This window comes from Cystoisospora suis, assembly GCF_002600585.1.
Source record: "Cystoisospora suis strain Wien I chromosome Unknown contig_3331, whole genome shotgun sequence".
Classification (NCBI taxonomy): domain Eukaryota; phylum Apicomplexa; class Conoidasida; order Eucoccidiorida; family Sarcocystidae; genus Cystoisospora; species Cystoisospora suis.
In genome coordinates, this window is record NW_027156126.1 from 1 (window position 1) to 23,274 (window position 23,274).

Genomic DNA, 23,274 nt, shown 5'->3' on the forward strand with positions numbered 1-23,274 from the left:
TTGACGGGACATTCACGTAGAAGTTTTTTGTCTTTCCCCATATACCACTGAAGAAACTCTGAGCCATGCATCCGGCTGCAAGCGGCCTCTCAATGCGAGAACCAATGTCACCAGTGTGTGAAGGTGTCTTCAAAGAAACATCAAACCTTTCAGTATTTGGATATGTGACTGGTTGTCTATGAACTTTTTTCACAGTGGAGTTACGACATTAAGGCACAAGGGAACCTGAAAGACGCGTTCTTTTTCCTGACCTCTACCGGGACAAGGCTCGAGTTTATGTGCCGATCCTCACTTACAGATGCTTTCTTGGGAGAAGGAAATGTTTTCTCGTCCATATACCTAAGCTAGGCGTGGACCTCAGCGAAGTCAATGGAAGAAGCAGGAGGTGGTCAAGGAGTCACAGTGCTCCGGCCTTCTGATCATTACCCCTGGGGAAAAGATGAAGGAATCCCTGGTAGGCATCACCAAACACCGCGGTACCTACCCGCGGAGAGAAGCGGCATTCTCACTCAAAACAACTCCCTTGAATCGCCGGGCAAGTTCGAGATGTCGGGAACAGAAAAGAGTGGTGCGTCTCTTCTCCACAAGAAACCAAAGGAGCAACACTTTTCCTCCTCCGTTTTATCCGGCACTGTTGAATCATCTAATGTTGAAGAAGAAGACTGGATACTACGCGACATCGGAAACCGTGAATATGAGATCGACACGTATACTTCCGGTCTAGATACACTCCTTGAGTCGTTGGTTATAGGAAAGGATTTCAAGAAGCAACAGGCGGAAATTCAAAAAGATTTTCTCTCAGATATGGTTAAACAGCAACAACAGAGACTTCAGTGTTCCGCCTCACAACTACAGGAAAAGCTAGAAGGAATCAATGAGAAGGCGGCGAGGATGGCGTCGACTGTAAGGCAACTTGAACGTGAGAAACATCATATGGAAGAAGCTCGGGACATCGTTCGCAGTATTCTTCAGTTAAGGGCGTTGAAAGGTACGTCCTTCATCAGGCAGAATATTGTCATCCACGTATATCCCCTCGCACCTCGTAGGATACGGAGTATTTATCTGCGTATGCACATCTTTTCGTCTCTGCATGTCTAACTGATCTTGACCATGTTCTGTAAACGGCCGGGCCCGTACACATACATATCCCTGTCACATGCAGTGTCGGTAAGCGTAGTTGGAGTATGACCTCTTGATATCTACGAATGCATATACGTGCGCGGAGTATCTGCGCAACTGCCGAGAAGCGTGGGTGTATATGTGTGTTTGCATGTGTGTTTTTGTTTCTGTCGTGGATATGCCGGGTTGTCTCTCTGTGCACGTGTCGAGGGAAGGAAGTTAGATGAATGTAAGCCCTTACTCAGTGTAGGGTGTATGCGTACGTAGCAGTTGTGTATGCAAGATATCCTCACCCCCCGCGTGGTAGGACCGTGAATTACAGCTGTTCGTTCCAAGTCAGCGGCTTTGAAATTCACGGCAATCTTGCCAGGGAGAAGTGTCCCTGTCTTTAATTTCAAGCAGGTATGAACTACAGCGTGTGAAAAGTTCTCTCGGGGCCGGGGAAAAATGATTCCCTTTCCTCTTTGTTTCAGTTTTCGTCTCGAAATCTCTTCTGTTGGTTAGTTTTTTCACATTGAGTTCTCCTTCTTTCCTCGTGGTGCTACAAACACCGACTCTATCCTTTCCTTACGTCATTCAATTCTAGGACATGCTCAGAGCCTCTCATATACCTTTCATTTCAGTTAGGTTTTGCATGGACCTCACAGGTAAGGCATCTCTTTCGTGGTTTCTTTCTGTTGTGCTCCCTTTTTTTTCACATGCGCTACGTCTCCCGTCTATCCGGTGTCTTCTCTCGCTTGCTTGTTCCTTATAGGAGAGAAGGCTTTGGTAAAGATTACTTCTCTGTCTTCTCTGGTCATGTGACTATTCAGCTGTCCATCGTGCACTTCGTATACAAGTATGTATACATGTATTCCAGGTATCTGTATCTATTTCCATGAACAGAGTGGGTTTCTACAAACCAGATACATGTATCTCTCTTCTTCTGTAGTGAAGCTACACATTATAGTGACAGTAGATCTCTCACTTTCGCTTCTTTTTTCTTGTTGTTCTTCAGAGCCTTCATGTTGCATATGCGCGAGAGAATGTCTTGTGTTTTTCTTCCTCTCGTCCTATCTATGTTTTTGCTTCTCAGAAAAACTCACAGTCGCTTTGGATAGGCAAGAACTCACATCAGCCACAGAGGCTGCATGTGAGGTTCAGCATATACGACACTTTTTTTCATCTATCGATTCAAAGTACGCCTCCGGGGGGTCCTCGACTTCGTCTCCTTCTTCTTCTTCTCTTCCCGGGCTGTCGGTAGTGGAAGCGCAAGTTCTACAGCAGCTTCAACAGCTTCAGCTTAGACTTCTACATCTTCTCTTTCAGAAATGGACATCGATAGGATTAGAGGGTCTTCGAGAACAGCAGCAACGAAGGGAAGAAGAGAGACAAAAGAGACATCAAAACCAAGAAGGAGGAGAGAGAGGAGAGAATGAAAAGTATCAGGGAGGACAGATAAATGATCAGAGAGACGATGGTGAGAATATGAGAGGTACGGATGATAGCTGTGACCCCAGTGGGAAGAATGCTAGGCTAGGGTGGAAACAAGACTTAGTTCATACCTTTTCTTTACTGAAAACTCTCAACAAACAGCAAGATGCTCTGAAGAGATACGTCGATCAAATGAACGGTCATCTGGCTGATGTGGGAGTAAAGACATTCAAGTAAGTGAGATATTACTACTACTACTCCTACTATATTGGGCACCCTTCTCGTTTTTCTCTTTCTTCGGTTCTTTTTCCCCAAATGCCTACTCGCAGGCTGTATCTGCTTCATAAATTCAGATACACACATCTGTATCAGTTCATTCACGGGTAGGTAGATGATTACATATGTTGGCTTCGAGTGGTTTCATATACTGAGGTTGATATCCCTTCCGTCGAAGTGTGTTCCCGCAGAAGAATCTCTCTGCCTTTCTCTTCGTCCTGCTGCTACTACTACTACTACTATTAGCTCTTCTTCCACGCAGTTCATTCGCCTTTCCTTTCCGTCTTTTATTAGCTCTTCTTCCACGCAGTTCATTCGCCTTTCCTTTCCGTCTTTTCTCGCTTTTTCTCTCGGCGGTCATCACTGAAGTATTTATGCATAGTCGCTGTATATATGAACTCAATAGGTTTGGCTTCCTTGTCATCTCTCTACCACCGTCATAATTCCATCCGTTTCCTGAGCTTTTTCTCGCGTCTCTGCTTTTCCTTCCCTCCCCCTGCCTCAGACTTTTTCATCCTAAACATTACAAGAGGCTTTCTGCTTGATATCTAGCTTCTGTATCGAAAGGGAAGCTTGAGACATCTGGAGTAAGAGATTCTTGCATGCATGCACTTTACGTATCGACAGTTGTACATATCTTGCCTTCTGTAACAACCCCTGATCCCGTCACAACAGAGTATAGATGTCAATTCGGAGATTTTTCTTGGAATGATGAGAATTCCAAGAGGGAGGAGAACGACAGAAGAGCTCTATCAAGCCCGTACGCCAGACACATAAAAGCCCGTACTACGCTTTTTCGCGAGATCTTTTCTTTTGCTCTCCATGTCTCTTTTCTCGTGTTTTCTTACATATTCATAAGAAGCTTCACGCGACTTTTACGTAGAAACCTCCTGTATGTATCGGTGTTTTCTTAGGGTTTTAGTTCAGCTACGAAAGAAACAGAAGTTTGAGCAGAACGAAGAAGCTTACCAACGTCCACAGAGACACTCTCTGCTTCATAGCGCAGCCCTGGCGCAACTCCTTGGAAGCGCTGAAGGTCTCCTTCGTGCACATGTCAAGGTATGAACACCACGCATATATATACTGTATGTAGAGAGGGTTCTGTATATGACAGCATAGATATCCTCTGTGAGGCCGCTTAAGACGTTACGAGACAGGTTGACATTCCTAATGGTCTGGACGTGCACAGGGACAAAAATGCATGTTAGAGAAGAAAAGTGAAACTATTCTCTTGGATGCAAAAGAAAAGCTGTGTTTGTAAATACAAGTATATGCAGAGAAATATGTACAAACCGGTTTGTATGGGGGAGGCCTCTTCATGTACATTCAAGATCTAGTCAGTGAAAGACGAAGCGAAGACTCAAAAAAGAATGATCTCATGCGTGAAGCCGACTTCGCGTTTCAACAGAGAGGATCAGTGTGGAGGTTTGTCTAGAGAAAAAATTCACATGCGACATATAGCAGAGATGTCTAGCGTGGAGAAGGAGCCACATAGTCATTAGTGTCTACATATACGTGGGTACAGGTATGAAGGCGTGCTCCTGTCTGTCTCGTCTTCTCTGTGAATAGAAGTATCAAGGGTTAGTTTGACTCTATACTACTGTCGGTCGTTCGCATGAAGTCCATGAATTAGCTGACTCCAGTCCTGTTTACAAATTTCCTTACGAAGTCGTAGCAGGTGAGAATGGAGTAGGTTTGGGATGTGTATATGCCTGCAATCACGGGAAAGCCTATAGATGTGAATATGGATGGATAGGTAAAGAAAGACAGATGTGTGCTTACAGGATATAGGCTTTATCAGTATGTTCCGATTGCTAGTACTCATGCCTGTGCATCTTCCCCAGGCAATAGAGCGCGCTGCCGGGACGGCAAAAGCCCTGCCTACTCTTTCTTCGTTCCCTCGCGGGGAGAGTTCGCGCGTTACTGGAGATGATAGTTATGATGTCAAGGATGGAAGAAGGAAGGAAGGACCCGCGAAGACGAGCGCCTGCGGAGAAGCAGAGGCAGCGGGGCTGTATGGAGTTGTCGGGCTCAGACAAGAGCTTGAAATTCAGTGCATGCGTATTCTGAATCATTTTTCAGACACCAAGTAAGAATGATTTGTCTTGGATTTATCATCTGTTCATCTGTCTATCTATCTGCAGTCTAGGCTAAGGACGAAAAGTCTTCTTTGGTACCATATAGCTCGGACACGAGCATGTATAGGGCAGGCAAGAAAATGTTCTTGTTTCTTCCCTAATCTATCTTCCTTTCCTTCATTTCGCAGTCTTAGCCACCTGCAGCGAACGTCTCTGTCAGAATAGCTCCTCTAAGTATCATAACGGCTACAATGTATCTGTGTATATTTGCGGGTCTATACATAGATCTCTCTATATATATATATATATATATGTACTGGGATCTCTCCCTCCATTCATATACCAATAGAAATGCTGTCTACATTCACAGGCTGTAGAACGAAACTGCTCGAGGTTGGAGATTTTTCATTATCCCGACCTTGGTATATACATTGCATGTCTCTCCTTGTCTATACGGCGAGTCGTCGCTTGTTCTCTTTCATCGCCTTTTTCTCAGCAGCGTAACTTTCTGTCTGCCCCGGCTTCGTCTCTTTTCCCTCTTTTTCCAGTGAACATGTTTCTCTTCTCTTGTCCTTTTGGAAATGTCTCCGCGTTCAGAACACAGGCATTTGGCTCCTCTGTAGTTTCTTTTTCTCTCTTTCAGTGAAGATATCCTTCTGATGAAGACAGCGGGTGCATGCGCAGAAACGGATGAAAGGGAGACCGCTGCCTCAACTACGACTGCAAGCAGTAGTAGTTCTATGTCTCTCAAGAGTCAACAGCCTTCCAACAGAGCTAACAATAGGTCAGTCCACGTCAAACGAAAGGAGACCATAGGAGTCGGGGAGGGGACATCAGAACGAGAGACACTTTTTTCTGTCTTCTATTCTTTTGATGTCCTCGACAACGAGAATAGATAAACCGCTCTCTTTCTTTCGTCTCCTCATGTACTCGTGCTGGAAGTGTGGCGGTTTTAGAAGATATCTCAAAACTCTCTTGACGGGCAGCGTCCTCTACTGACAGGCAGTCGAAACATCGACTCGAGATCTTTTTCACTGTACCTTCTGACCTTCCAGGTGAAGGAGATAGCGATATCTTTCTATTGGTTAGAGACAGCAAGCTGTAGGGGGAACAGAGGAAGGTATCGTCTCAGTGTGAGTTCCCCGTTCCTTCAGTCTCACTCTGTCTTGAAATCCTGATTTCCTTCGTCTCTTCTCTCCTTATCGGTTTGAGACTGTGAATTCCCTCTATAGGTTTTTTTTTTCTTCCCTTCCTTTTTCCGTTCTATTGTATCTTCTCTGGTATGTTACATAGGTCTCGGTTTGCACTTGGAAATGCGTATAGTCACATCGATCTCTGTGCACGTCTCCCCTGCAAAGCGTGTGTATAGACACGGTTGCTCCTTAGTATGTATGGATGCTTCGCGCCCCGGTGCTTTCACGTCTGTACAGACACTTCCGGTGCGCACGCGCATGTATATATAAAGAGATACATACATATGGACACATAAATGGGTATATAGACGTGCATCCTCTGATTCTTTCACATTTGAACGCCTTTTTTCTGGTGGCATCCTTCCTCTCATGGACAGTCTTCCTGTCATGCCGTCGGTTTCTTGGTCTCGATATGTCGAGAAAGACCAGAGTTCTCTCCTTCGGCCATTCTCTCAATTCCTCGAGTGGTAGAGAGTTACAAGTTTAGTTAACGACCATGGTGATCATGTGTCCCTCTTACCGGCCTCGATGATCTCTATCTGTGTACGTGTACACTTATGTGTGGGGAGTGGCTTTGTATCTTCACCTCTTTTCAGATGACTGTTTCTCCTCTGTTTCAAGGACGTCTTTGTCTGTCTTTTTCTTGAATTTTTAGCCCTTGCCGTGACTTGGGTCGCTGGGACTGTATCTTTTGTACCTGTGTTCTTCTCTCTTTTCTTCTTTGCCTTTCTGTCTCTTTACGCTTGCTTACAGTGCTTTAACGAGTAATAGTACAAGGCTACGTTTGGATTATGTGTTATCAGAATTAGCTTCTTTAAGTGCCCTTTGCATTCGCATACACCGCAAATTCAAAAGAGCGGCCTCACACAGGATACGTCGATCTTCTTCTCTTCTTCTTCTTCTTCAGTCAGCATCATCGTCGTCTTCTTCTTCTTCGTCGTCGTCTAAGACATCTCAAGAGACCAGTCATCAGAGAAAAGCGTCATCCGAATGTCGAAAGATATCTAATGAAGACATTCAGTCTCCTCCGTCCACGGCTAGAGAAAGAAGAGGAGAAAGTTCTCAGAACTTCGGTAGTGGGAGGATAGCTCAAGGGGGTAGAGAGAAGAAGAACGTCGCCACCACTTCCGGTCACTCTCTTGTCGACCTTATAAGACAATACCCGGTATAGATAGACATTCATGTCATATCAGGAGGCGTACGTCTTTCATACGTTCACATGTACATCTCTGACGGCTATAGACGGATCTGGATGGTGATTCTTTGGGTAGACATGTCAGTAGACGGGCATGCATATTTCTCATTATACGTCTTTATCCGTGCCTGTGAGGGTGTAGTCGGATGCATATGCAGTCCTAGAATCTACTTACTTTTTATCTATTTATCTAGCTAACTCTGAGTCTACCTTTAGATCAGTCCAAGCTGTTCGCTTTCTCGAAGATATCATTGAGGTGTACATCTGTATAATAGAAACTCTAGGAATACACCAGAAAGCTTTCCAATGCTGTAGATAATGTATATACGTATGATCATTCATCTGTATCTACTCACTACGGTGTGTACATATCTTGTCTTAGAGTATGTCTGACTTCCTACCGTTCACGTGTTGCTTTTCTGTGTTGAGAAACCTCGTGATGGGGCTCCGATTTTTCTCTTTCATCTGTTTCTTACAGGTCTATCTCGATGCGAGTTTCCAGTCGTCTTCCTTGATGAGAGGAAGAGAAGAATTAATGGCCCATTACGTCACTCTTGAGAATGCATGCATCATAGGGTTAGTCATCCCATCAAAGAAGTTCTCGGACCTCTTGCTTTATCCTCTTGCCTTCCATTCTTCCGTGAATCTTCGCTGATGTCTGACGAGTACCCTTTCAACATCTTCGCAAGTGTGCCCGCAATATATGTATATATATATATATAAATATCTATATGTGCATATGGAATGTACCCGCCGGATCTATCCATCTATCTGTCTGTGTACCCTTGCTGTTGTTTTTTCTTTCGTTCTTCTTTCAGGTCGGTAGATCAAGCTTTGAATGTCGCAGATGAAATATCCTTTTCCTTCCCGTCATCGTCTTCATCCGCCGTATCTAGTTACTTTTCCTCCTCGTCTTTCTATGATACGTCGTCCTCTCACACGCAGAGAGATGTCTGCGATCCCCTGTTGATATCGGGAGGAGGGGGGGGTGCAGGAGTAGAAGCCGAAGATGAAGATGACGATCGATACTATTCGACCGTTGTCGACGATATATTCTTTATACTCAACAAGAGTGTCTCGAGAGCCATCGATAGTCTCGATGTCCTTGCTGTATGCGCTATCATCAATAATATATGCAATCTTCTCTCTTCGGATGTTAAAAATAAACTGCGGAAAAATTTAGAAGAGAGTAAAGGATTCTATTCGAATTACATCAAGGTAAGTCAATTGTCGATATATGAGATCTAGATTTTCTTCCTTTCCCTTTTTCTTTCTTCTTTTTGGTGGGAGCGACAAGCTTTACACGAGTAAAGCGACGGGGCATCAACACCCATACAGGGATGTATCGGCAGACATGCGATGAGCTGATATAGACTTTGTCTACGTAGGGGTACATATCTTAGATAAACGCAGTCTGGTCTCAAAAGTATCGGAAGACATGGGACGCTTGGTATATAGATGCATGCATGTGCATCTGGATAGCAGGCGGCTAGGTAGAAAGTATTCTTGTGAGGTGGGAAAGTCTTTTTTTTTTCTGTGCGCTCCGTGGAGGTCCGAATGGAGTGGACTGGTGGGACAGAGAGGATGCCGTAAAGCTCGATGTATGTCTTTGTCACTGGTGTGTCTATACACCCTGTTTTTTTCTCTGTCGATGTGTGTCTATTGTGAGCATTCCTCATCAGGCCTATGAAGCTATTCATTTTCTTTTTCTCTCTTTCTTCAGTTTCACCGTCTCACACCCTCTCTCTCTTTTCTTATCCTCGAGGGTCTCCATGCACTTCTCTTTCTCTGTTTTGGGTTTGTCTCGAAACACCAGTCGTTTTCTTCTCTTCCTTTTTCTCTCGAGGAAGTCTTGTCTCGGCTTCCTCGTTTTTCTGCCTGTCGTAGGTCTAAAGTAAGAGCGACGACTGTTCATGTCGAGTGTCTGGTGTTTTCTTTCTGTCTTCCTTTCCTTTCAGGTTGAGACGCATGCAAGAAATTATTCGCTGGTCGAGAGCCTTCCACAAGAAGTCCTTCAACGTGCAAGCCCACAGGATGGAACTTCGTCACGTTTGGAGAGCTTAAGTAAGTAGAAGGTTCCCGCGGAATATGTTGATAAAGATGTACATGAATAGAATAGACATAGCAGGTAGATATGGTCGGATACGGTGACCATAGAGAGTTAGATCGATAGGTCGCTTATGAGGTGTGAAGGTGTTGGCCCGTCCGTGTGTTCCTTGGAGGCTTGGCTTCCAAAGAAAAGATAAAAAGGGGTTAGGGTAAACCCTAAGGATGGTGCAAAACACGACGCGTGAAGAAACCACAAGCAGACAGAGGAAATTCAGAGATAAAACTACGGAGGAGAAGAGAATTGCTCGCAAGTCGACAGGTCCCTCTCAGTATCTGAAGTCATCTATTTGCAGCTCAGTCATGTCGGCGCTATCAGTTATCTCTCAGGTTTTGTGCCTTTGTCTCATGTAGCAAGGGATGAATACTTAGAGTTTAAGTGATCGAGTGGAACTGCGTACCTCTCTAGTCTCCTTTCACTTTCCAGTGTATATACTGCTGCCAGCAAGTCTTGTTTCGACTTCCCCAATATTCCCGTACGCCAATTGTCACTGTCGTATAATGATGCTGTCTGTCTATCTATCTGTCTAGCTAGCTATTTCTCTGTCTATGACCCCTTTTAGTTTTGAGAAGCTTTGTTCGTCGCCATTTCATGGGCAAGATCATTATGAAAAAGTACGCTTTTCCCTTTCTACTTGAACCTCTTTCATTTGTCTCCATGTGCGTTCCCTCTGTGTTCTTTGTGTTCACAGGCTCTTCGTACAGTTGGACTCATAGTGTGAATAATGTTTCGCTAGCTGTCAGTACACTTAAAAAGTTCAAAGATCGCGTGACGAGGGACTTTACTAATACCTTCGCACATACATCCCCTGCTTCTAGTTCCAAAAGACGAAAGAAGAAAAAGAAACGCTTTCAAGCTGAAGAAGTAGAGGCTCAAGAGAGAGGTCGAAGAGAGAACAGTGATTTGGCTAGTCATGGTGGTATGGATGACGACCCATACGACCCAAGAAAAACAAGGAAGACATCTCGTGAAGAAGAAATGGAACATCTAGGACATGCAAATGACCGAGAAGAAGAAGAAGAAGGGGACGGTTGCGACTCTGGAAGGGATGAAGAAGAAGAAGGATCAGACGATGAAGATGAAGACTGGAGTGAAGACGATGAAGAAGAGGAATCTTCTTTGAGAGAAAAAATGGTAGATGGACAAGGACAAGAGGCTGAGGCCAAGAGGAAACCTGAATCAAAGAAAAAAGACACAGATCAAAATAAGAATAATCTCATGATGTTTGAGTATACTCTACAGGTAACTCAAGTCTACTCATCATAACCGTAGCCCTCTGTTCTATTACCATCATCCATCTGTACATCTAGCTCTCTCTCTCTCCACGTATATTCATCCATATATACATGTCTTCTTCATCTTTTTCGCTTCAGGTATATGTAAACATAAAGAGCTCTACATGTCAACGGGTATCACTCATATGCAGCTGTATGGTGCTTCACCCCGGGTAGGGGTTCGCGTATGTACGGAGAAGTGTAAAGTGAGCAAACTTCGGATACTGCCAACGCGGGGGGACTTCACGAGTTAAACGCGATGGACGCTCATGTCGTTTCTTTCTTTTCTGTCTTTAACTGAGTGGCCACTCTCACGTGTCTCTTCTCTCTCTTCTTGGATCTACAATAGAATGAAAAGAAGACAACGAAGAGGAAGTACGTGAAAACCCCAGTAAAGAAACTCTGAAGGCATTGTCATCTCAAGTGGCCATGCTTTTCTCTGTCTTCTTCGTGTCCTCTCCCTTAGTGTCTCCTTTTTTTTTCTTTATTGCCATCTTCTCTTGTCTGTATCTTTGTCTCTCTTTCTTTTACCGTTCTTCGTTATGTCTTTCTTTCGCTCTGGGCTCCTTGGATCTTGCTCTTTCTTCCTTATCTTTCACTGGAATAGAACCTCTGTTTAGTGCTTCAGGACAGTCTTTCCGTCTTGTTCTTGCTTTCTTTCTGTTGTCCTTCTCTCTACATACGCAGGCAGTGGATGGCGTCGTCGAAGAATTTCAAGCGCTACATGAGAGGTGTTGTAAAATAACCCTAAAGTTTCTCCAGGTGTATCTACACAAGGGACTTGATTCTCTTCATGATGTCGTTTTCGAGCTTCATGGAGAAGGCGGAGGAGAGAACGACAATCTATTAACTTCCTCGTCAGCACATCCAAGTACGGATATGTCTCGGGTAAGTTCACAGTATTCTAGCATATAATACGTGAATTTATGTATATCTTTACGTTTGTCTGAGTCTATAGGATGTGTCTCACCTTGAATACCTCAAGCGTACATACGCCTTCTCCATCTGTGGACACGTAGTGTCATCACACCTGTAGTCCGAGCGCCGCTTTTCTTCATCTTGTAAGCTCCTCTTCTCGAAATTTATCTCTGCTTTTCTTCTTCGCCCTTGCCTTTTTCTGATCTCTTGTTCTAGAATGTGTAACGCATGCATCCCGGTATTCTTAGGTGCATTCACAGTACACCTCATAATCGAGGACATGTGTCTCGTGTGTGCCTACGCGTGGCCTTCCTGTTTGCTCTTAGTTCTAAATATTATCCTTGTTCATTATCTCAATCACTTCTTCTGGGTCCCCGTGAGAGTCAAATCTCTGAGCAACCACTTTCTCTAGATGAAAGTTATCGGCCAGAGTTTGTCTCCCTGCATATTGTTTTCTCTCTCTTCTTTCTCGTCCGTCTTTCCTGGGTCTATATCATATCAGTTTTTTCTCTTTTCTGCCGTCCAACATCTCCATGGTGCCCGAGGACGCCTGCCTACATACATACATAAATGTTACTCATGTACGTGTATATCTGTATACATCAGAATGTATGTATGTCCCTATGTAATACATATGTGTGGCGTGCCAGCAGACACATTCGTGGCACATGCGTGCGTTTGAGCAGATGGATATGCCTTTCCAAAGGGAACACGAATCTGTCTCTTTCTCTGCTTCTCGCTTCTCTACTTCGTGATGTCGTTTGCTAGTCGTGTTTTGATAATGAGGGTGATGAAGACGTCTCTCAAGACCGTGTCACCAATTTCTCGTTTTCAACAGAAAGAAGAAAGCATGAGCGGTGGGTATGCCTCTGGAGATTACCTTGGTTTCGATGTTCAAGAAAGATGGAGACTAGAACTTCAACGAGGCCTTGGGATTCTCTTAAACCATCTCGGCAAAGAATATGATCGGCCTACACAAAATCTTTGCTGTTCTCTTCTTTTCCAAGTTGTAAGTGAATCTGTCAGCGCGCTCGTATAAAGATCTTTGTCGTTCCTGTCATGTTTCGTCTGTTCTCTCTGTGTTTCTCTCTTTTTTCCCTGTCTCCCATTATTCCCTTTCTCTCTTTTTACTTCTTATGATGGAAGCTTGTGACCTTTTGTCAAGAAGGTGGTATCGATCTCCACATGTAAGTATAGACATACTGACGTATGCACAAGAGTATATTGGGCTACATATTCCTGCATACTATATATGTGAGTGCACAGAAGACCGTATTTGTTATTCCTGTCCAAGTATATAGAGGCATGAAAGTGTACTCCATCCTGTCTGTGTGTGTCTCTGTATATATATATGTACATCTATTCTCTAAAGGTATAGAATCGGTAGGCTCGTGGGAACATAGTTAGTGTGTTTGGTTTGCCTGTTACTCAGCCTATACCGAAGGCGTGTATGTACAGTATGTATCGTCTGGTCGTTTCCTAGTGTACAGACAATTCGTATGAATCTGATGGGCTTCGGGAGGAAGATCGGCTTGTCTGCGAAGTGTTGTGTGCATCCCCATAGGACGAATATCTAGATACCATACTCGCTTTAGCTATACGGGTGTCGATATACATACACGATGGATGTCTAATACATTCAGCTCTTGTCTCTCCCTCCACCTCTCCATATATATACGTACGTATATATACATCATACCTGTTAATGTAGAGGAGACTCTACATATGCATCGAAATGCCTCGTTCTCCTGGAATCTCGATGCATGCTTCCTACAGGAAGATACCCCAGCCCGGGGGTATGGTGTCGCCTCTTGAGTATCTAAGTGTGATAGTCTGTGTATTCGGTGTTCGTCTCGTTTCTTCCTATCAATTTCTTTCTGTTGGTTTGCCTTGTTTGCTTCTTTTTCTTTCAGCTTGCATCGAAAATGGAGACACTTCTCCTTGATAAATCATACACTGCTCTAGGGGGGTTACAACTTAGCTCCCAATTACGTCGCTTCTTACAGAAACTATCTTTACTGCACCATTCCTATTACTCAGCTGCGAATGAAACTTCTTTCTTTCCACCTCTTAGTGGACGAAATCAGTCCTATGAGGATGCAGCATCCTCATCTGCGGTCGCAAGTCATTCTTCTTCCTCTTCTTCGTCGGGTCGAAACTTCTTAGGAGCTTTGGCTGCTGCGGCATCTGGAGGTGCAGGCGGTAGAGGACTTCCAAGGGGAGGGGGAGGAGAAGAAGAGGATGGAGAAGATATTCTCTCCACGGTTAAAATCTTATGCGATACACCGATAAGACCAAAGGTATTCGTTTCGTGGGTCAATTTCTAAAGGAAGAACGACACATGCAGGTTTTGTATAGACTTCACATATCGGTTTTGATGGAACTGTGCGAACTCCGCTTCATTTGAAGCATAGACTTGTTGAACTAACATACATGTATGTACGAATCTCTGTCTACCCGTAGTCTATCTGTGTATCTTTCGTGTAGTTATCTTTGTCGGATCCGTTCATGTTGAGAGAGAGGTAGGCGTTCTTAGTGTTATCTATTTGTAGTGATCTAGAAGTATTTACCTATGTGATACAACACTGGCGTATACTAGCATACTGTAATGCATACGTACATTGCTCAAGGTGGTATAAGGTTGAGGAAAGAAGGGAAACTATATTGCTTAGAGTGGAGTAAAGAAGCAGTACTTGATCGGTCTGTCGTCATCATATGTTTTTTTTTGTACTTGCCCATACACTTCTATTTCTGAATATATCTATTACCTATCTGCGTATCTATTTGCTACATATCTGTCTACCTGTGTGAGCCTGCATTGGGAATACTATTCAAACATAGTTTCTGTCCGAGCACACGTCGCCCAGATGTAGATCTCCTTTACGGAGGAGGAGAAGAAGAAATATTCAAGCGGATCCAAGCCTTTTTCCTCTGGTGAAATAAAGGAGTTCCGCATACTCAGTCGACTTGGGCTCGTATTAAGGCGTCTATCTATCTTACCGGGTGTATGTACACTCCAACGAAGATCTTTATAAGGGGTTTTATGCCTTTCGTTTTCTTTTTCTTCGCAGTTTGGAAGACTGTTGGAAATGACTGAACTTCTCAGTCTTGGCACTCTTGATGAACTTCTTGATATCTTCGGTAAACAAAACACTTTCCTTTCTCTTGCTCTCTTCATCAAACAGCTCCTTAGAGTTGGGCGAAACTGTCTTCAACAACCTCATCTACTTGGTTTCTCTTTCTTTCTTTTTCCATTCCTCCTGTCTGCGTTTTTCTTTTCATTCTTTTCTTTCCCTGTTCCTTTTTTTCATTGTTCCTTTTTCGGTTTCTTCTCTCATTCTTTCCTAATGCGGGGGGTCTACGGCAGGTCGTGCATCTAGTTTTCCAGTACCGATTCGCACGCCATCGTGTATGCCTGCGCGGGCGTATGAACTCATGCAGCAAACGCGCGTTTCTTCCTCTCTCCGGTCATTGTTCCTTTCTACGTCTCTCTCGTCTGCTTTCCATTGTAGAAATCTGTCAATCATTCACCTTCTTCATTCATAGTGAATATGCACCTGAGGAGAACGCGAGATTCTGGGATCGGTTTCGGACGGTCTGGTAGACATGTAATATATGAGAGATCGTACACAGTTAGTGGCTGTAGATAGATCGATACATAGTGCACGTACAACCAAATATATGAATATATGGATAAATACATACATCGCTGTTAGACTCATGCAAAACTATATATATATATATATTATATGTGTGTATAAACGTGAGAGGAAAGAGCAAAGTTGCACTGAGTACCTCGTACTTCCCTCAACTATCTGTTTGTCTACATTTCTACCGTTTGGAGTAAAGGGAAGACACGAAGACAAATGCAGCTGGTCAACGCATATATAAGTGTATAGTGAGTTAATATATGTGCGCATCTGTATGTACATGTTCTTTGTATGGACATGGTTGAGCTTGCCATGTGTGTGTGTGTGTACGTGTGAAGTACCTGTATGAACGGTGAGTGTTTGTGGTGAGTGACGATATGATGAGAGGTGAGAGGCAACCTTTGGAACGCTAAGTGATCTGTGTATAGATGATCGCGTGTACATACACCTGCGCATGCATCGTCGATGAATGCCTGAGGTCTTGCTTTTTTTTCTTTCTAGGTCCTTCTTCTGGGAAATTCTGGAAGCTTTCCGTTCATGAGATGAAGAAAGTAAGTCTTTATTGTTCTCCGTTTTTTTGTCTTCCTTTCTGCTTCCCTTCTCATGTTTCTTAACTGAGAAGATATCATTGGTCCTCCTGCTCAGAGACATACTTTTCAAGAGTTAAAAGATAGGGAGATATTAGCCAGATAGTCGGGAAGTAGTGCTTCAGTCTTCTGTGGCCGTTTTTTCATTCTGCCATACCGTCACATAATATGGACTTCCTCCCCGTACACCACATGTATAACAGCTGAAAGGCATCCCTATGTTTCACTCGGTACCGGTCACGTGGATCTTTCTCCCCGCCAACTGCTGCACATGAGCGCAGTAACAATCTTACTGTTTCAGAGTAACTTCGTTGGATGTACTGTCTTGAGTTCGTCAAATGATATACTTCTCTTTCGGTCATCTCTCTGCGTATCTTCCCGCGAACCCACGAGCATTCATTTCCCTGTGACCCACACCATATTCTTGCATTGCATGCAAATGTGCATACATTGCTGACAATAGCCTCGAAGTCTACAGAGTGCTGCAAGCCACCATGTCATATAACTAAGTGGATACACAGGTAAATCTATGTGTATGTATCGTACGTACAGCTAACGTTACGTGTATGCATGCGCGTTCAAGTTTCTGTGTAGGTGGACGTCCATGTCTGTAAACAGGCATATGACGGCTCAAGCGATGGAATTTGTAGTCTTCATCCTAGTGGATGAGATTGAATTTCTCTGCGGGCTTTTTAGTGTATCTTTTCTCCACGTTTCCTCTTTCCTTGTTGATAAGGCTTGCCTGCTGGCACTGAGAGCCAGAAACTTGCAGGAGGCTCTCTTTCTCATGAAAGCAACACAGGCCGACCACTTTTTCTCTCTTCCTGTTGTTCAATGTCGACTGCGAAGAGACCAGAGAGGGGGATTTCTCGCAGAGGTTATGGAAAATGAAGTCCTTTTCTCGCCTGTGTTTGGTGTTGACATTTAGGTACTGGAGAAGAGAATCGACTTCTCGAGACAAGACATTGATATGTTCTTTGCTTCTCATCAACTCGAATAACCGTCGTGACCCTAGCAAAAAGTGCATCCTTCGGACGTCTGAGCTAAAAAATGAGCTGCTGTAGCTAGAAACTCTCCAAGTGAACTGAGACCGAAAGCGAAAGTGTTACGGCCTGTATGAAACAAACAGAAACACGCCTTCCCTTGTCGTATGTACGGGCATCTATAAACTGATACAGATATCGACCTCCGTCGGTTCGGTATCTCTTTTCCTGAGGAAGAGGCATGTGCGCATGTATTTGCCATGTAGTAAAGACCATCAAATAATCTGTAACTACTTTAATGAGCTATTCGCAGTTTATCAGTTGTATCGTCCTTTGTTTTAGCTGATTCTCAACATGCTTTGCGGACTGGAACCCGAGACAGGAAATCAACCACCGCCTTGGCCTTCTGGTCCTTCTCATCGACAGTTAAACTACGGCTTTTGCATCCTAAGGCGGTGTTGTTATACCGCACAGGCGTTCTTCGGTAGTACCGCACACTCGTCTTCCGTCTTTCTTCCTTTCCTTCTTGCACAAAGACGCAAATCACTTTGTGCCGGTCCTCTTCGTAGAGGAAAGGGGGAACAAGCTTCAAACAAGAAGCGGTGAACGAAAACAAAAGGAGAACTTCTCGGGTAGGATAAAGCAACACATCATGGAGAAAGGTACCGCCGCTGAACGGATTTCCACGCTTGCGGGCATCCGAATATTGAGCGTTAAGAGAAACATAAGAAAGCATCCGCCGTTCGCGGAAGTAGAGAGAGGTTGATTCGTGTCACTTCGAGATGAGGCGGTATGGCTAAACGTACAAATTCGAACGCAAAAAAGAAGGCACTGTGGCATCAGCAACTAGTGTCAATGCAGGCTCTGTGGTACTTCTCATGCGTACGTTTTAATTCATGCGGCGGTGGTCTAAGAAAACGGGACTTCTTATTTCGCATGCTGCAGCGTTCGGTAGAACAACACTTGCACGGCTTGGACGGAGGAACTGGCTGAAAGAAGGGCGGAGCGGGGTCTGTTTCGTTGAAGTGAAAGCAACTTACGGATTTTGATCCATGCAGAGGATACACCACAAAGGGTGTTCCAGGATGCCTGCTGTGGGGTTCCGACCACTGGTGTTGCTTTGCAGAATTAAGAGCACAACAGCTTTCAAACGCATTTGTTTCCGTCACCTGCGCTGTGCCGCGCGTAAAAGCAATTCAACTCAAGGTCCTTTGTTTGACTTTCGCGTCGCCTCCCGGGGAGTATCACTGTCAATGGCTCGCGGACAACGCGGCAAGCTGGTCACGAAGCTTTCTCAATAATACCGCAGTCCACCTTCCACTCTCAGTCCGGTCCCCGGCGTTGCAGACGTCCTGGAATCTTGCCTGAGCGCGGAAACCCGCCCGGCCAAGGGGGCGGGCGCCGAGCGTGGCAAAGTGTTCCGACAGAGGCGCCGCCGCGGGGCAGTACGCTCAACGGCCGGAAGAGACTTCGCAACTGAGGTAGAGAGGGAGAAAGAAATACTTCTCACTCCTATTGAGCAGCTTTAAGGTTCGGGGGATGTTCAGGATCTACGCACCGAAAAGCCTGAAACTCCGTTAGAAGAGTCAAGCGACACTCAGTGGTAACCGGCGATTGTCGGAAGCATATGCGGAGCTCAGGTCTTCACCGTCTCTTCTTTTGGAAGGTTGGTTTAGTCTTTGACAACAGCTTCTTCTCATTGATAGACACTTTCCACCCTGCCACCTTCCTCGGACCCGTCCGCTGTAGCGGCCCGAGCACCACCGGACCATAAGCAGTGCTGCCGTAGCGGGCACGGGACCCGGGATTCTGGCGACGCCAAGACTTTTCCGGTACGAGGTCAGCACCGAAGCTGACATTTGTTTCCTTCTCTAATCTAGCTTCCCGGTAGCCTGCCATTCCAGTTGCACTCTGAATTTCACACGTGTATTTGAGCTGGAAAATGTGGGTCCCACACAGCACGGCACTCACCGAGGGACATCGCACTGAACTGATCAGCACCCGAAGTGAGCCGTAACGGCTCACCGAGAGCCGCGGCGGGACGCCCAGAGCGAAATGCGCAGAAACGCTCTGAAGGATACGTGCGTGCGATGATCGCGACGGCGGCGGGGCGGTAGACCTTCGGGGATCGGGAGTCGCGATGCATGGGCCTGACAAGGGCTTCCCTTGTGACGCAGGACCGGACACCACCGGCCTACACAACGAACTGGGATGTGAGGTTTGGGAGATGGTTGCGAAGGCTGTAGTTTTGTGGTCTCAGGTACCACGAGTGCGTCGCTGAACAGTTCGCCTGCGTTACAACTTTTTGCTAGGGCGCACAACATCCCACAGCAACAAACGACCCACGCCGTCCTTCGCACAAGCGAACCCCAAACACGTGGGCGGCTCGAGCAGAAGCTTAGGGATACTGAATTGAAAGTGTCCACCCGGGGGCGCTCCGGCCTAGATGCGTGTACAGTCATGCCCATTCGACCCCCGCACACACGGGTCGCCCGGCAGTCGCGTGGCGCGGTCTCTTCTTGCGCCTCCTGGCCAGCGGCCTGCGTTTGCCCGGAGCAGAATAAGCTCTGCTGCAACCTGGGAGACGCAGCAAGTGGTGGCTCGCGAGCAGGCCATCCACACAGCGTGGCGTGCGAAGCAGTTCTCGTCGGCAGCCTCTCTCGCCGCGGAACAGGACAGCGACGCGACGCGGGCGCCCTAACTCCCCCCCCCAGATTTAGAGACGCCGGCAAGCTTGTGTCGCAGAAGTCGCAGGAGCAGGGTGCCGCGGGACGCAGAAGACGGGTGTCGAATAAAACAAACCTCTGTCATGTTCGACAGGAAAGTTTTGACAGGTACAGAGTCTGACAGAAGTCCCATCACCGGTGCGTTGCTTGGTGTTTCGTTTCTGCGCCCGGGCCTCCCAAAATGGTTCTCAAACAGTGTACAAGGTTCGCTGTGCTGGTTGTCCTCGCGTTGCCGGCGGGGAGCCTCAAGGGCGTCTTGGCGTCGTCTCCGGATGGGCTCGATGAGAGCGCGCCGCTTGTCCTGGATATAGACCCGTACAAACTACCCTCTGCTGCAGTAGCAGATCTTCCAATGGACGATCGAGTGCCGCAGCCAGAGGTGTGCGAGTATCCTACAGGAGGCGAGAAGGAAGGAGTTCTTCGCCTTACTGCGGAACCAGGCAAACACCTTGCGTTCCGGTGCCCGGGGGGACAAGATGAGCTGACGCCGTCCGACAACAGCATTTTCACAGTAAAAAGTGATGGCTCTTGTGACACGTCGAAGGGCTTTCGGTTCCCGGAAGTCAACATTGCTGGTTACGCGGAGACCGTCCCTAAGTCCGGCAGTACTCCAGCGTACACCCTGTTTTTCTCAGCAGCATTGTCGTATCCGTTTGAGAAACAGTTTTGCTACGTTTGCAAAGCAGCAGCTGTTCAAGGTCAGCGGGACGCCGCCAAGAAATGTACAGTCTTCATCACTGTACCGAAGAAGGATGTGACAAGTAAGCTAGCTGATAGCAGCGGCATGATCGAAGTGTTCTGATGAATAGAGTGGCCAGGAACTGTATCTACTAACCTCGCGTCACTAGAGGAGCTGTTTCTTTTTCAGGTGACTGGTCGATGTATCTAGCAATACAGCAAACGGTTTGAGGTCGTGTACAGCCGCGGCAGCGCCCTACGCCAATTTGGTGAAAACCATAATTGTGACAGGGTGCGGACGCAGCTGTACCATGTTTCATTCCGGTTGTAACTCACGTAGAGTGCATCGCTGTCCGTCTTCGTGTGGTTGGTCGGTCGTGATGTGTGCAGACGTCACGACGTGTACGGCAGGCGACGCTTTGGCGGCTATCAAGGACGACGCATCCGAGCTGACGTCAACCTTCACATGTGGTGGAGGACAGGACATCATTCCGCCCCTGGGAACTCAACAAGCGCGGACGGGAGATGGATGTAGATGGCTAGCTCCTCTCAGCCGAATAGTCAACGGTGCATCACTAGAGTCTACGACTGTTGCTGGAAGTTCGCCTGATTTGAAAAGCTACAAGCTTAGATTAGCATCATTGCCTGAGAAGCCTCGGCTTTTTTGCTTTCTTTGCGAACCACAACCACAGCTAGGTGGGCGGGGAAGGCCTTGCCGGGTTCACGTTTACGTGCCAGCCCTCGTAAAAAAACCCGGGGATCCGGGTCGGAATTCCGATAGGACAGATCTGGTAGTTTCGACGACGACAGTCAAGCCGAGCCCCGGGCACTCGGAATCGTTTCGATTGACCTGGTTGCTTAGCGTGTCAGCTCTTTCTGTTTCACTGGGCGTGGCGAGTCTATTTTTCCTCTGAACTCCGGTTTGTATTTTTCGTTGACCAGCAGCCTTTTTTTTTCTCAGGTTTCAGGTCTCTGGTTCAGCAAGCCGCCGACAAACTTTTGAGGTGGTTTGTCAGGCGTGAGGGCGTGTAGTTTTGGGTGTATTTGCAAGCTTTCCACGTCTGTGAGTCAGACTTGGCACTGACCGGAAGTGTCAAAGCTGCTGGAGTGGCCATGTGTACCTCTGCGGCAGCATGCGTGGAACTGTGACGGGAATGTAGGTCTGCTCGATCAAACTCCGCAGTATGTGTGAGTGAATATGTTTGTGTGCAAGTAGATGGTAAGGGTGAAAGATCCCGTGTAAGTAATACTGCCACTCTACTGCTACTGACTAGCAGTTCGACGATCAGGCACAATACCCTTTTGACAAGCGGTGGGATCGCGCGAGCAGTCGAGGGGGCGGGCTGGTCAAGCACGCGAAGACTCAAGGAGTGCCGCACCCGCGTGATACCGCAATATCGCCGAACAGAAGAAAAGACGACAGGCTGGTTTGAGTGCGGGGAGTTCTACTGGTGGTGAAGTTTTTACGATGGGGAAAGGAACATGTTCTACGCTCCTGTAAGCACTTCTGCTGTACAGTCCTTGTTGCTTGTACATGCGTAGTAGAGGTTCAGGCTGCACAGCCTCAGACTGGGTCGGGACGCTGTTGTCGCGTGATTGAAGCCAATATATCAGTCAGCTGAGAGACTGGTTCGCGAATTCGTTTTTTCGATAGTCACTTTGTGTTCGGTGCACGTGGGATACCCCGGGACATCAGAACGGATGATCAAAGATAGATAGATATTTGCATGCGTGCCCCCTGAACACGAGCTTCTCACTTCCGGAAATTAGGTGATTTTGTGTAGTTCCGGTCTGGATGCGCGGGGGAAAGGCTCACTTCCGTTTCCGGGTGTTCCTTCAGGTTCAGAAATGTTTACGCTTAACTTGCTCACTAAGAAGAGAACGAAACAGTACACTAAAGAAAAGCACAGTCACAGCCATAACTCAGATCAAACGTATTGTCAGGCTCTCCTTTCATGAAAACGTACAACCTAAACTGTGCCTTTTAGCTGGACTACCCGTTTAGACACGGGCAAGAAGCGGCGGATCTATACGGCAGGGAACCTAGGAAAAGCGACCCCACTGGGCATGCGTGAAAACCCCCAGTGCGAACCCGGAGTCAGCCGCAAGGGGCTTCGCGAGAAGCGCGGCCTGACACCCGGAGCGAGCCGAGCGGTGGGGTTTCATGGGCTAAACATTCGCGGCGGTCGATCCCCGCGGCAGGCCTAGAGCGTCATCTCCTATACTTCTCTACCTGATACCCGGCTCATAGAGATACTGGTTCACGGCGAAGGGGCCGGCTGCGCCATGTCAATAATGAAGATAGCTGGCGGCAACGTGCGGGCACTTTTGGCAGGGGTATCACGTGCAAGAACGAACCCTGCCGGGAGAGAAGGTCGGTCGGCCGGGACGTGTCTTAGCTTTTTTCGAAACACGTCGAGACTCAGGCCTGCAACCTAGAGGCGGAACGGAAGTAAAACAGTTTGTGAGTTCAACAGCGGCCTTGCCAAATAGCAATCCGTTTTTTCCCGCTGTGTATCCCAGGGTCACATGGGCGAGGTTGACTTGCAAATTTGCCGGTTCGGATTTGTCGCCTTTTCGTGTATGTGCGCCGGGAAACAATCTCCCTTCTGATAGGGTCGACGCGCCCCCCGGGACGACCTGGCGGGCCAGGTGACGCTGGCAGTGTTTCAAGGTTCGTTCCATTTTGAATCAGTACAATTGTAGACGATAGAAGAGGACGTAGAACCGGACTGTCACATGCCTCTGCCGCAGGTATGTTGATTTTTTTAGAACAATCGAAAAGAAAAGAAGCCTCCGTTTCGTTGCAACACCGGACAGGCCGCCTGCATTCTTTGCCCATTGGGAGCAGGCCAAGCTAACGCGCTGCGAGAGCCACTCCTTACTTGTGGGACTAAGGGATGCTCGTATGACACGACCACAAGCTTGAGTTCCTTTTTCAAAAATATGGAAGTGATGAAAGGGGCGTACATATATTGTGTATAGAGAGCAACTACCTATATGGAAATGTATATATATAAGTGGCTACTTATACCTACATATACCAAACTCCTTCAACTTGTGACGTACAGCCTACG

General features: G+C 46.6%; 3 protein-coding genes across 3 annotated transcripts; all 3 read left to right on the plus strand.

The window, feature by feature from the left end:
• The first annotated feature begins 4 nt into the window (after positions 1-4).
• Positions 5-16,860, plus strand: CSUI_006553 (cog4 transport protein). Its single transcript, XM_068066709.1, has 16 exons — positions 5-988; positions 2,195-2,765; positions 3,723-3,867; positions 4,653-4,897; positions 5,530-5,670; positions 6,833-7,244; positions 7,753-7,850; positions 8,093-8,492; positions 9,233-9,338; positions 10,073-10,623; positions 11,343-11,543; positions 12,412-12,582; positions 13,487-13,873; positions 14,645-14,714; positions 15,725-15,774; positions 16,739-16,860. The coding sequence occupies exons 1-16, from the start codon at positions 370-372 to the stop codon at positions 16,808-16,810; spliced, it is 4,239 nt and encodes a 1,412-aa protein (XP_067921313.1). The 5' UTR covers positions 5-369; the 3' UTR covers positions 16,811-16,860.
• A 1,130-nt stretch (positions 16,861-17,990) lies between these two features.
• On the plus strand, positions 17,991-18,519 carry CSUI_006554 (uncharacterized protein; the record flags this gene model as incomplete). Its single annotated transcript, XM_068066710.1, has 1 exon — positions 17,991-18,519. A coding segment is annotated over one exon (171 nt), but the record flags the coding sequence as incomplete, so codon positions are not given.
• Positions 18,520-19,083: 564 nt separating this feature from the next.
• Positions 19,084-21,733, plus strand: CSUI_006555 (sag-related sequence srs17a). The gene is made up of 2 exons (XM_068066711.1): positions 19,084-20,280; positions 20,588-21,733. The coding sequence occupies exons 1-2, from the start codon at positions 19,701-19,703 to the stop codon at positions 21,109-21,111; spliced, it is 1,104 nt and encodes a 367-aa protein (XP_067921315.1). The 5' UTR covers positions 19,084-19,700; the 3' UTR covers positions 21,112-21,733.
• Positions 21,734-23,274: the final 1,541 nt, after the last annotated feature.